The sequence below is a fragment of the Triturus cristatus genome, chromosome 7 (genome assembly GCF_964204655.1).
Source record: "Triturus cristatus chromosome 7, aTriCri1.1, whole genome shotgun sequence".
In the NCBI taxonomy this organism is placed as follows: Eukaryota; Metazoa; Chordata; class Amphibia; order Caudata; family Salamandridae; genus Triturus; species Triturus cristatus.
The window spans coordinates 1,770,271,068-1,770,284,712 of record NC_140590.1 but is presented as its reverse complement, the minus strand read 5'-3'; the positions used below and the strand labels follow the sequence as shown (position 1 = coordinate 1,770,284,712).

General features: G+C 44.5%; 1 protein-coding gene across 1 annotated transcript in view; it reads right to left on the bottom strand.

Moving 5' to 3' along the window:
• The window catches only part of LOC146813037 (uncharacterized), a 165,537-nt gene that overhangs the window by 25,756 nt on the left and 126,136 nt on the right, over positions 1–13,645 (bottom strand). The window contains exon 3 of the mRNA XM_085615251.1: positions 9,992–10,081. Within this exon, the coding sequence (XP_085471377.1) occupies positions 9,992–10,081 (90 nt within the window). The remainder of the gene's footprint in view (positions 1–9,991; positions 10,082–13,645) is intronic.

The window sequence follows — 13,645 nt, the reverse complement described above, 5'->3', positions numbered from 1 at the left end:
ATGGCTACATGGGCATACGATCATATGGATATTTAGTGGAACATCGGTAGGAGCCCGACCAGGAGGAAGGAAATATCTCAACTTCGCCATTTGGTATGCTGTGGGCGTTCCTTACCTTGCGGCATTCCTCGCTAACCGGCTTACCGCGATTGTTGCGGTCCCGGTCCTGGCTTTGTGATCCTCGGAGTGCTTTGCTGCGGTTCCTGGCGCTGCGTGTGTACACCCTCGATCTGGCACGGGACGGGATGCTACCGAAGAGTACGAGAGCAGGGAAGACCCGAGCTGCTGGGGGGAATACACCGCTACCCTCCAAAGCTATGGGAAATAGCCAAACCGACCAAAATGATCCAAATAAACAACGAGGTGGATCGACTGCAAAAGACGCTCAAACAACTAACTCTGAAGCTAAAAAAAAAACTACCCCTGCAATTTTCTTGGCGCCAAAGCGAATAGGGAAGCAGAATCAGAACATCAACAACGCTGAAGGCGGGGAGGTTTTGGAGAAATGAGGTGAGCGCAAAGCTGAATGGGGCGAGTGTTAAGATCCGAGGGTCTCTCTGATGGTTTAATAAATAGACAGACAAATGAGGGCTTGGCAAATCCGAATAAATTGCCCCCCCCCGAAAATTGGAGTGGTGAAAGCAGGTGAGCATGGACTATCCCAGGAACAGAGAGGAAGCTCTAATGGGAGGCTAGAGACTGAGGCAATCAATATACAAGGGCCAGATATAGAGGGTCCCTTTTTTTCATTGTCAGATCACTCGAGCTCTTCGGGGGATGAATCCCTAAAGGTATCCGAGGATCTCCTTAATTTATCAAACAGACGCTGGAGTGATACTAGCAGCATATGCTTGGAAGAAGAAACTCTGAGAGGTAGTGATAAAATATACACCACCGGGACTATACGTAAGAGAACAACTCCACAGATATTAGCTAGCGATCAAGCAGATCAAGCAGATTCAAGCCAGCATTCTGTAGGAGGGGCCGCTGAGCAATAGGGAGGGATCTCCCTAACCCTTATTTATGAGAAAATGATGGCCCACAGGGAAGAAAGTCGGCCAGAAAGTTTAAAAACACAAGGTGCTTGCAGAAAACTACAGAACTCTGTCCGACGGATGACTAAAACATGTTCTGAAATCGGGGAGAGAATAACAGAAGCAGAGACTTGTATCTCCACTTTAGAGGATGAAATGGCGGCACAGAGGACGACCACTGAGGCACTAACAATTCATAGGGATGACTTACTGTGGAAGATTGAGGACATGGAAAACCGCCTGCGGCGGAATAATTTAACCCGAAGGGGTTGAGGGAGTAGACCCCCGTAAATTTGTTGGGAAACTTTTCACCGAGGCATTTCCTGAGCTAACCCAATGGTCCTGGGAAACTGAGATACAAAGGGCCCATAGATTCCCGTTTCAAGTAAAACACAATCAGGCCAATACGAGACCCAGAGCTATTACAGACCCAGAGCTATAATGACATGCCTTTCTAACTATTTGGCCAGACAGGCAGTATTTGACCTAGCTAGGCCAGATAGACAGCGGTAAGCAGCAGGTGTTGAATTTTTTGTTTGCCCAGATTTTTGCCCCACTACTGTGGAAAAACGATGTCAATTTAGACAACTAATTGCCCCCTTTCAATAGAAGGGGGCACAAGCATGTCTGCTAGCCCCTGCCAAACTAAAAATTATCTATAAAGATAAAACGAGATTTGTTTCTTCTGAATTGAAGGCGAAGGAGTATTTGCAAGAGATTAAGCACTAGGGAAAGAATATACGCACATGTAAGAAAAGGTCATATGCAGAAACTATAATCTACAAATTGTTTACGCCACCTCTCCAAGATAATTGATTGTGAATAAGGGCCTTTTCCTTTTTTTTTGTATGTCCATGTAATGTTTTTTTTTTTTTTAAGGTATTTTTTTCTAATTGTGCTACCTACGGGTGAGACAGAGGTAGAATGCATTGAGGGGGACATGGGGGGTAGGGGTGGCAGCGAGGTTATCCATCATAGTTGACCGTGGGGTCTATTAGCCTACATGTTGGGGAAGGGGGGGATTGCTTTCCGCTGGCAGGGGAGGCAGGAAAGGGAAGGGGGGTGGTCTTCCAGTGTTGGGGAGGGGGGAGGCTGCCAGAGGGGGGGGTGTGCGGGGGTAAAAATGGTAATAAAAGTCAGTAACCGTTTTAAGATTTATGAGGGAAAGATAGAAAGAGAGAGAGGCAACCAAGAAGGGCAGGAAAGGTTATATATTGATCTAAATCAGGTTGATGGCAGGGTTAACAGTGTGCACATTTAATGTGCGGGGTCTTAACGATAGGGGGAAGCGGCAAAGAGTAGCATATGAAATAAAGAACATGTCGCCTGATATAGTTTGTATCCAAGAGACACATATCCCTTGGAACAAACATAACTTTTTGAGAGAGCTTGGTCTGGAGATGCAGGTGTGCACTACACAAGGGACCACTACTCGCGGAGTCGCTATACTCTCTAAAAAGGGTCTTTTAAAAACAACTAAAAGTGCTGCAGATAAATATGGGCGATAGGCCATGATGGAATGCATTGTGGCTAACAAAAATTATACAATATGTTCTGTCTATGGCTCTAATCATGATGAGGAGCAAGTAATTCAATATCTTAATATGGAATTAGCTAATTGGGCAACTCCAGTGATTCTGACTGGCGATTTTAACATTCAATTTGAGGATATTATTAAAGGATCCGGAGGTGATAAATACATTGGTAAAAAACCCAGAGTTTATAAAGCTCTACAACAGCTTCTCCATGAGCATGGTCTAGTTGACGTGTGGCCTGGGCTAAAACATCCCGAACCAGGATATACGCATTACTCATGCCCCCATCAAAAGCTCACTAGAATAGATTATTTTTTTATAGCTAAAACGCTCCTAAAAGACGCACAAATATCGATTTATCCTCGTATAACTTTGGATCATAATCCAATTATACTGAAACTTGCAATATCTGGTTTAATGCGACCTAGAAGCACATTCTCTTTTGATAAAAAATTATTGTTAAATGAAGAGTTTGTTGCTCATATTCGTAAATGGGTGATAGAATTTCTGGCTATAAATCGAGATTCTACTAAATTAGGGATGGTCTGGGATGCGATGAAAGCCGGACACAGGGGAGAGATAATCGGTTTTGGTCTATGCATTCAGAAACAACTTAGACACCATCAGATGCAATTATATGAGGAGTTACGCTGTTTAGAATGTAGACTAATCGAAGCAGTACGGGATAAGGCGGACATCGCACAGGCACAAACAGAGGTGGCTTGGGGTAAATCTAAGATTAATGAGGAATGGGCTAAAGATATTTCCCAAAAATACCATCTTTTCAGGAAAGACTGTTATGAGTTTGGGGAAACAACTGGCAGATGCCTAGCGAAAAAGATCAGATGCAAGGTGGTTAAAAATATTATAGAGACAATTGAGGACTCATCAGGGAAAATAATTGAAACACCAGAAGGCATTCTAGAAGTATTCAGAACATTTTATGAGAAGTTGTATTCCGAGGAAGATCATAGTATAGATGATCAGGAGGAGCTATATAAGGACCCATACAGGATAATCCTGGATGAAGAAGATAAGAGGGCACTAGAGGAGCCAATATCAATGCAGGAGTTGGTAGATGCTGTGGGCTCATTGGCTATGAGAAAAGCTGCCGGGCCAGATAGGCTCCCATTAGAAATATATAAGTTATTACTATCTGAAATTCAGGCAGATATGCTTGAGGTGTGTCGGGAGGCACAAAAAAGCACTGCTCCGCTATCCTGGGATGAGGCAAGCATTATTGTATTTTAAAAAAAAGAAAAGCCTCCTACACTCCCAGGATCGTTTAGACCAATATCTTTAACAAACTGTGATTGTAAAATGTACGCAAAAATGTTAGCGGCACGTCTATCGCATGTTATTAAGACCCTGGTTTCAGTTCACCAGCACGGGTTTGTACCAGGTAGAGACGCGGTCAATCATATAAGCAGAGTAACAACATTGCTAGATATTGCCAACACACGTAAGATGCCATGCGGGGTGATATTATTAGACACAGAAAAAGTGTTTGACCGTGTCTCATGGGAATTTCTATGGGCCACACTTAGGCTGCATGGTGTTGGTGCAGGGTTTATTCAGGCCATTAAGACCATGTACAGATCTCCAAAGGCACGAATATGTACACTAGGTTTAGAATCAAAACCATTAATTATATCAAGAGGTACTCGCCAAGGATGCCCGTGCTCCCCTCTGTTATTTGTGATATATATCAACCCGTTCTTAAACCTATTAGAGCATAGATTAGACGAACAGCTGTCAGGCCCTAGGCTGGAGCCGGTTGATATACTTGCTTGTGCAGATGATATTGCAATAATTACACCGGACCCTGCAATTACATTGGAGCACACTGAACAATTGGCAGCAATATTTGGGTAGAGTGCGGGTTATAAATTGAACTTAACTAAGACACAGGTAATCGGAACTGAACAAACGCAATTTAGGGATCAGAGAGTTCTAGAGGGGGCCGTATATTTGGGAGTACGCCTGAATGCTTTTCTAGATACGATGGTTAAACTCAATTGGGAACCTCTTCTTAAAAAGATCAAAAGAGATTTGGATAGGATGGAAAACTTACACTTGTCGTTACTGGGAAGATGCAATATCCTTAAAATGAATGTGCTTCCAAAGGTCTTATACTTCTTTAGGGCAGTACCACTGGAACGTACAAGAAAACAAATGCCGAGACTACAATCTATCTGCAATATTTTTCTATGGGCACAGGGGAAACCCCGGCGAGCACTAAAATGTATGATCCTACCACGGGATAGAGGGGGGTGGGCAGTACCCGATTTTCAATTTTATTACTGGGCTTGCTTATTACAGCACATTGGAATCCTATTGGTGGGAACTAGTGGTGAAACTCTAGGGGATGTGCCTCATATATATCAGCTACTATTAGCTGCAAGGACAGAGAGAACATTCTTTAAAATTCTAGAGCCAAGTTACTATAAGAAGACCCGCTTCAAAGTCCTCCAGGCAGCCTATAAGGCCTGGAGCCAAATAAAGAGGCAGCTAAATATGGGTAAAATAAACTATTATACACCCACGAACGCAGCGGCACTACTTCCATCTATCTTCTTAGATGGTATTATGAATAAATGGAGAAGTAAAGGTATTACAACTTTGGGCCAGCTGGTAGACAGTAGTGGTGTTAAAACTTACGCTACATTGATGACTAACTATGATCTTCCTAAAGCGGATTTTTTTAAATATTTGCAGATCCGGGACTTCCTGTGCAGAAGGAGGGATATCTCATGTTTAGCTGAGAAAAACCATCTTTTAGAAATTGTGATGGCCCGGGGTAAAATTGGGGATATATATCAGGCACTTATCGACACACAAAAGGACGATGTTGAGGCACAGAACGATAAATGGAAATTGAGAGTAGTCGCAGAAGGAATATTTTGCAAGAATCTATTTATCTAGCTGAAAAACTCCTAATATCCTCAAATCTGAAAACCCATCAATACAAAACCATGTTTAATCTATATTAAACACGGGCTAAAATGGCACGCTGGGGTGGAGTAAATGAGGACAAATGTACTCGATGTGGGGGGGAACAGGCGGATATAGTTCACATGTTTTCTACATGTTCAGAGTTGAAATTATTGATAAATAGTATACAGATATTTTTAACAGAAGTCACAGGAGTACATATTGAGATAACTCCATTAGTTATGATGCTGGGGGTCATAGAATATAAAACACCTACACATAGAATGTATATATATAGATATTTTATACATATTGCAGTTGCAGTAGCAAGGTTATGTATAGCTTCATTGTGGCGTCAGAAAGAACCCCCTACATTTGAGATGTGGAGAGGCAGATTATTTGCTATCTGCAAACTTGAGACTAGCTTATATGCCATTAAAAGTCCACGGAAACGCAAACTTGGTGAGGAGATTTGGGGGGCTCTAACGGAATATCTTTCACCGACAACATAAGATCTCAGTTAAGCCCCGTTGGGTTGGTAGAGATTCTATCCTCTCTTTCTAATTCAAAAATAGTCACTCTTTATAGTTTTATGGGAGACCTATTGGATAATCAGTATGTATAGATGTAGATGAAATTTAGAAGTAAACAATGTATAGGAGGTTGGGCCTCCCAGAGAGGACGTCAAACAGATATATATATATTTGGGCTTTTGCATTAGCACTGTACTCAGCAGTACTTTGTTTTATGATGTGGTATATGTACATTTCTTTTGCACTATTTGTTCCTTTTTTGTTTTCTGTGGATTTTATATGATTTTACAATGGTCGTTTTCTCTTCTGTCGATCCTATATGATTTAACAATGTCTTTATTTCCTGTCATGTTGAACATGCCGTGTGCTTCCTTATGATTATCCTTATTTTCCTGTATCGGTTTAATGACAATAAAAAAAAAAAAAAAAAAAAAAATATTCAGCTCTATAGGGTATGTCGATATTGTACATCTAAGTGCAGGCTGAAGTCGAGCCAATTCAAAGTAGTAAAGGTGTGTGGCTTCTGTGAAACGGGTGTCTTCGGTACATGAGAAGACGTGGCCTCTTGCAAAGAAGTCCCTAAATGTGTGGGGTGGGTATCGCCTAAGGCTCACCAATGGCTCTTTTGTAATTGGAAGCCATTGATTATCTTGTAAGGGCAACGTCGGTGAATACAGTACTGTGCCCCATGTCATCCGGACCAATCTCTTCCAGGCCCGGCAGGTGGTGGACACAGTTTGGATATCAGTTTTATCTTGCGGCATACCCGCTGTCAACAGGGCTCGCAATGGCACCGGGCTCACCAGGTCTATCCGAGGCTTGGAATAAGGTATACGTGCATCTGGATAATGCCAGTGCCATGCTGAGATACATTGCACCACTAAATAGTATAGCTGTATATTTGGAACACCAAATCCTCCCTTTTCATATGGAAGAACCAGTGTACTTCAGCCAATAAGTGGCTGCCGTCCATCCCAGAAGAGATGCATCAATTGTGAATGCGCCAGGTCAAAAAATGTATTTGTTAGGGGAATAGGGATATTATTCAATAAATGGACCAACTGTGGTAGGATTAGCATTTTAATAATGGCTATCCAGCCAACCATAGAAAGTGGAAGTTTAGTCCACCTGTCTATTTTGGTACTAGGTTTGTCCATTACTAGCCCATAGTTGAGCCAGAGTATCTGCTCTTTGTTCCTATGCAAGGTGATCCCCAGATATCATGTGTTCTACTCACACCATGTCAGTGGAAATTCTCCACAGGTGCGGTCTCTGACCTCTGTAAGTGGGAACACCTCAGATTTTTGCCAGTGAAATGTAGCCCAGACATATTCCCAAAATGCGTGATCTTGCACAACAACTGCGCTAAATTGTTGGCAGGATAACTGACAGACGGTATAATGTCACCCGCGTATAATGTTATTAGTAAGGGGCCAGTTTTAAATTGTAACTCTCGCTGAAGGTAGTTTTTGTGCAATTGCCTCACCAGGGAATACATCGCTATAATAAAAAGGTGTGGCAACAGTTGGCAGCCCTGCAGAGTGCTACAAGAAATAGAAAACAGTTCTGTTATCGTGCCGTTGACTCTGATGTCTGCCGTTAGCTGTGTATATAGTAATGTTATGAGGGATATGAAGCCCATTGGGAAACTCAATTTTCAAAACACAGCTTGTAAAAAGGGCTAGTCCAAGGAGTCAAAGGCCTTTTCAGCGTGTAATAACGCCGCCACAGCTGGGACTGCTGGTGCTATCCTATGGAGGACTGAAAAACTCGTCTTGAGATTCAATGTGATGAATCTATGTGGGTCAAACTCCGACTGCTCAGACGTTCAGTGGTTCCGCTCCTTCCTCTCGGACCGGTTTTTCAAAGTAGCCATTCCACCTGGCCAGTCCTCTTTCCATTCTTTGGAACTGGGAGTCCCTCAGGGCTCTGCTTTAAGCCCCACATTGTTCAACTTGTATGTGAAACCGTTGGCCGCTGTCGTCAGGCAATGTGGCCTTACTATGACATCGTATGCCGACGACACGCAGCTGGCGGTGACACTCAGTGGGGACCCTGAGGTGACTGCGCCCAGGTTCCGTGCAGGACTTTTAGCTGTGGCTAGTTGGATGCGTAGCAACTGCCTACAGCTTAATGCTAAGAAAACCGAGGTCCTGTTTGTGGGGAAGCAGGCGGAACTTTGGGGAGACCAGTGGTGGCCTTCTGATATGGGGGTGTCCCCCATTCCAGCGGCCGAAGTTAAAAATCTGGGTTTTGGCTGGATTCCAATCTTTCTTATACCTGCCATACAAAAAAGACAGCAGCTACCTGTTTTGGTATTCTGCGAGGGCTGAGGCCAGTCCTTAAATTCTTTGACCCCCCCACGCGGCAACTGGTGGTTCAGGCCTCTATTCTTTCCCGGCTGGATTACGGGAGTGCCTTGCTTCTTGGAGTCAACCAGGCTGAGGCGACTAGGCTTCAGAGGGTGCAGAACGCTGCTGCACGGGCCATCGTTGGCCTTCCAAGACGAGCCTCTGTCTCTGCTGTTCTGACCTCCCTGCACTGGCTTCCGGTCAGACAGAGAATCAAATTTAAGGCTCTCTGTCTGACATTCAAGATCCTGAAGCTTTCCTCTCCCCCTGCTTTGGCGGGCCTTATTTCTCCATACGTCCCCACGCGGTCTCTCAGGTCTGAATCTTATCATCTGGCGATTAAGCCTAGGTTCAGACTGAGTAGGATGGGAGGTCGCTCTTTTCGTGTCCTGGCGGCTGATCTATGGAATTCCCTTCCTTTACACATTCGCGCCCTAAATAGCTTGACTCTTTTTAGACGCGCCATTAAAACTCATCTGTTTGCCTCTGCTATTTGATCTTTCTCTTCCTTAGCCTTGACCTGTTGTGTTGTGTACCTGATCAGGCGCCAGGACGCCCCTTTGCTGGGGCAGCTGTGCGCCTAATAAAAGTTATTAACATAACATAACATAACATAACATAATCTGCCCCATTAGTACTGCGAGATGGGTCGCCACCATCTTAGCAAGTATCTTAGTATCAAAGTTTAACAATGATAGCGGCCTATATGAACCACAGCGCACTAGGGCCTTTCCAGGTATCATGACCAATACTATGACTGCTTCCCCGAGTATAGGAGGGAGAACTCTTCCTTCCAGTGGTTCTGCATATACCTCCAGGAGGTGTGGTGTTAGTAGGTTCTTATAAGTCTTATAAAAGGTTCCAGTGAACTCATCCATGCCTGGGGCCCTGGTGCCCTCCATAGCCTGCATGAGCTTTTCAGCAGTGAGAGTTGTTGTTGCGCAGACGTGAGCCAGATTATTGTTACCGCTTCCAGATAGCTAGTAATAGTGTCCTGTTGTTTGCTTTCTTGAGCCATGTCCACCATATATGTGTCGTCAGGACCCTGCAACCCAGATATGTAAGACTGACCCTGTGGCGGTTGTAACAGCTGAGCTAACGTACGTCCTGGTCTCTCCCCTTCTCTGTATTTCCGGGCCTTTGCATACTTACCCAAGAAGTGAGCCTCTCATTCCGTCGCCTCCTGATATTCAGCCATCAGAGTAGCCCGCTTCATAAGATAGTCTGGGGCCCCACTGGTGGCTTGATCACAGTCTATTGTTAATAACTCATCCTTCACCCTGGACAGTGTCCGTCGGAGGTCCCCCAATATCCCTGAACATTTAGCAATGCATATCCCTCTCATGTATGCTTTAAAGGCCTCCAACAGGATGGCCTGTGATGATACCGACCCTTTTATTTAACTCAAAGAACTCTACTACCGCCATTTTCAAATACTTCATCATGCAATCGCCACTGTTGCTCAACCCCTCCCACTCCTGGAATTTGCGTGGTCAGGATCACTGGGGAGTGGTCTGATAGTGTGCAGGGAAGTGTTTCATTGCCTAGTATAGTTCACATTACACATCTTTATTACAGTCTAATAGATCATTGATACTTCTTACCTACAAGAACAATAGCCCAAATAAGACAGATCACTATCATGCTGAGACCCAGAATTGTCCATCGCAGGTATTCAATACTTCCACACCAAACTGAAAAATGGAAAACATTACATATTTTAATACAGCCAGATCACGTAAATTAATTCCATTCATCAATAACAAAGATTCAGAACGATATGGTAGGGTTCAGAAAAAAATAGAATAAACTGATTTGTGGTTGTTACACTACATTCAAATCATTGTGATATGTTAGGTGTAGTTGTAGAGTGCACTATTTCCCAGGAGGGTATCTTGGTGCTGCAAGTGCGGTGCTAGCCTTGCCTGAGGCTAGGTGGGTTATTGAAGATCCAAGTGTTCAGCTTCTAGCAGAATGCAAAACCTGAAGAGCCATATCTGATGTGTAACTGCAGTTCATTCCAGCTTTTAGAAAAGAGTTAAGAGGAAAGAACTGAATGCCAATGCTGGTTTTATGTATGTGTGCAAAGAGTCTGGCCAAGCATAGGCATTTTGTTGGTTTGTGAAATGAAAGGTGATGTTGAGGAGTTTGAACTAGCTTCATCTGTATATAGATATTCAGTGGAACTCCCCGAGGTGTGGTGTCATATGCGTGCTGTGTGGCAGGTGCGATCTGAATTGTTTGAAGTCATCTGGTGAGTGGTTTGCTCAATCTGGTATAGAGAGTGATCCCGCATTCTAGCTTGCTTGTGACAAAGGCATGTGTGACAGTAACATGGGAGCTGGTTGGGAGCCATTTAAAAAAAATTCAGCATCTTCAGGGTGTGGAAGCATGAAACTCAGAAGACTTTGACTTCCACAGAGATTTTGAGTTGGCTGTCAATGATGATTTCAGGGACTTTGGCATGGGTTTGTCGGAAATCAGGTGGAGACCCATGGTGATGGGTGTTTCGTGAAGATCACAACTTCAGTCTTGTTGGTGTTAAGTTTGAGACTGTTGGTCTACATCCAATCAGCAACTTTGGTCATACAGATGGCAAATTTAGTTCAGGTGTTTTGAGTGCATAGTCAAAGAGGGTGAGTATGCCGAGTGCCATTGGCATATGGTAGGATATTGATGTGGGTGCAGAAGATGCTTGTGAATGGGATCATGTTCGCATAGAAGAGGGTCGGTCTCAGTGAGGATCCTTGTGGTGCTCCGCAGATGAGGGTGCATGTGTCAAAAGAGGAGGAGGCCTAGCCAACGGACTCTATCCTTATAGTCAGGAAGAAACTACGAGCAAGTCCTTGGATTCCAATCTCATACATATATCAGATGAGGACGGGGTGGATTGGCATATTGAATGCAGCAGAGAATTCCAGGAGGATGGAAGCAGCTGTGTCTCCTCTGTCCAGGATCATCCAGATGTCGTCTGTAGTGTTGATAAGTGCTGAATCCATGCTGTTGTTGTGTCTAAAGCTAGATGAGGAGGCGATGGTCAATGAGATGATTGGTGAAGCATGTGTTATGTTTTTCCAGGATTTTGGTCTCGGGCGGAAGCACAGAGGTGGGTCTTTAAGTTGGTAAGAATTGTAGGGTTTGCAGAATGGTTCTTGAGCAGGGGGAATACTGCGGCATGTTTCCAAGTGTCCGTGAAGGTGTCAGATGCAAATGAGGTGTTCAGGATCAGGGTCAGTGCTGCACTGATGTGATCCTTTTGGCAAATGCGTGGTGGCCTAAGGGATGCAAAGGGGCCCTGGAATGGATGGACTTCATGGTGGAGCCAGTTTCGTCTGCAGAGATGGAGGGTCATGTGGTCATTTTAGTTTACTTGGCCAAGAAAGATAGTTGTGTTGGGAGGTCTGTCAGGTATGGCTGGGGGTAGAAGTTCCAGAGGCCCTGTGAAGGAGTGATGTTGTTGAAGGAGGCCGCTGGGGTGGAGAAATCTTTCATAATGGCAAAGATCTCTTTGCTGATGTTGGTGATGGAGTCAATGCAGCTTGCGAGCACACAGCATTTGGCAATCCGGATGTGCTTGTGGTAGCATCTAACAGCAGATTTAAAGGTGTTCCTGTACACGTGGTCTTGGCTCATACTCCATCTGCACTCCAGTGGTGCTTCATCATCCTTAGTTGCTCTGTGTATCAGCTGAACTGGGATCTGGATTTTGTGCTTGAGGGGAGCCACAGTATCAATGCAGGCAGTGAACCAGTTGAAGTTTATGATGGAAACGGGTAGCCTGTTGCTGTTTTTCGGATGGTGTTCAGTGAATATGGTAAATCAGTCTTCTCTGGTATGTTCCAATTTCGGCAGTGTGGCCTGACTGGTTATTCTGTGCCGTGCCGGATGGGAATGGTGAGCCTGATGAGGGTGTGGTCAGTCCAGGTGATTTGCATGGGCAACTGAGAAGTCGTTGCAGGTGGAAATAGGGTCAAGGAGGTGAATGATGGAGTGTGTTGGTCCTGTCACATGATGGGTGAGGCTAAGGTTACTTAGGTTGCTGAGAAGAGTGGCCATGTTTGGGTCGGTGAGGTCTTACAGTTGTAAGTTCAGATATCCGAGGAGGATGAAGGCGCTAGAGTATTGGATGAAAGGTGCAACGAAGTCCGCAATGGTGTTGGTGAAGTTGGTGCTTGATCCTGGTGGTTTGTAGATGAGGGGGCCGCTCAGGGTGAAGCTGGCTGTGATGGGGAGTTTGAAAGACAAGTATTCCATTTTACTGGGAATTGTGTCCAAGGAAGTGGTGCAGCTTATGCTGTAGTTGAAGATAATGGTGATTTCGCTGCCAGGCCTGTGTTTTCTGTCTAGCAATGTTGGAGGGCTATGTGCAGTTAGAAACAGCATGTCCAGTGTGTAATCGTGCAGCAGGCCCCAAAACTCTGTGGCGTGTTAGGGGAGACAGTGGGTATTGAGGAGCATGCATGAGACCTCAGGGTGACGTGCTGCCTGTGGCTGGTGTGATTGGCAGTAGGTGTGAGAGAGTCAGGTGTTGGGTCTGAAAGGTGCTGTAGTCATGAACGGTGTATGTGAGAAATTGCTTGAGAACTAGCAGGTGCCACAAGAGAATGCCCCTTTGGTGTTTTGTTGTACTGCACAGCAGCAGTGCAGTGAGCAACAGCCGGGGTGGAGAGCACAGGGGGTGGCAAAGAGGTAGCTGTGAGTGGGGAGAGAACCAGGGTTCCTATGACTGGGCAGGCGCAGACAACCTTGCCTTCGGCAAACTAAAGCGAAACCAGCTGTGCTCGGCTGCACTGTGGCCACCATTAAGGAGGTCTTGGAAAGGGGATCAGAGCAGTGGGCAGGGCTGGAAGCGGGCACAGGCAGTAGGAGAATATAGGAGGCGGGAAAAGAGGTAAGGAGCGCAAGGGAAGCAAGAGTGGGAGAAGGAATTACGTATAGTTATATAAAGAAGCATCATGTTATATATAAGCTTTCCAATATTCTTTTTGTTTTAGAATTTTTTTCATTTTTCACCCATTACTGAAAAATGTATCTATCCTGAAATAGTAGGTGTTACATTATCCATTCTTTTAGTTATGTAATTCCACAAGTTTGTGGTAGCTGGTATGTGTACGATATTTATGGCACATTGGCTTTATCAAAGCTGTATGAAAGTATCAGTCCTTTAACATTAATGTGTTTAAGGACTGTCTCCTTCTTGCAAATGTGTCTTATCTGCTGGTCGCCATTCCCACTGTCTATTTATTGGAATTAATAAT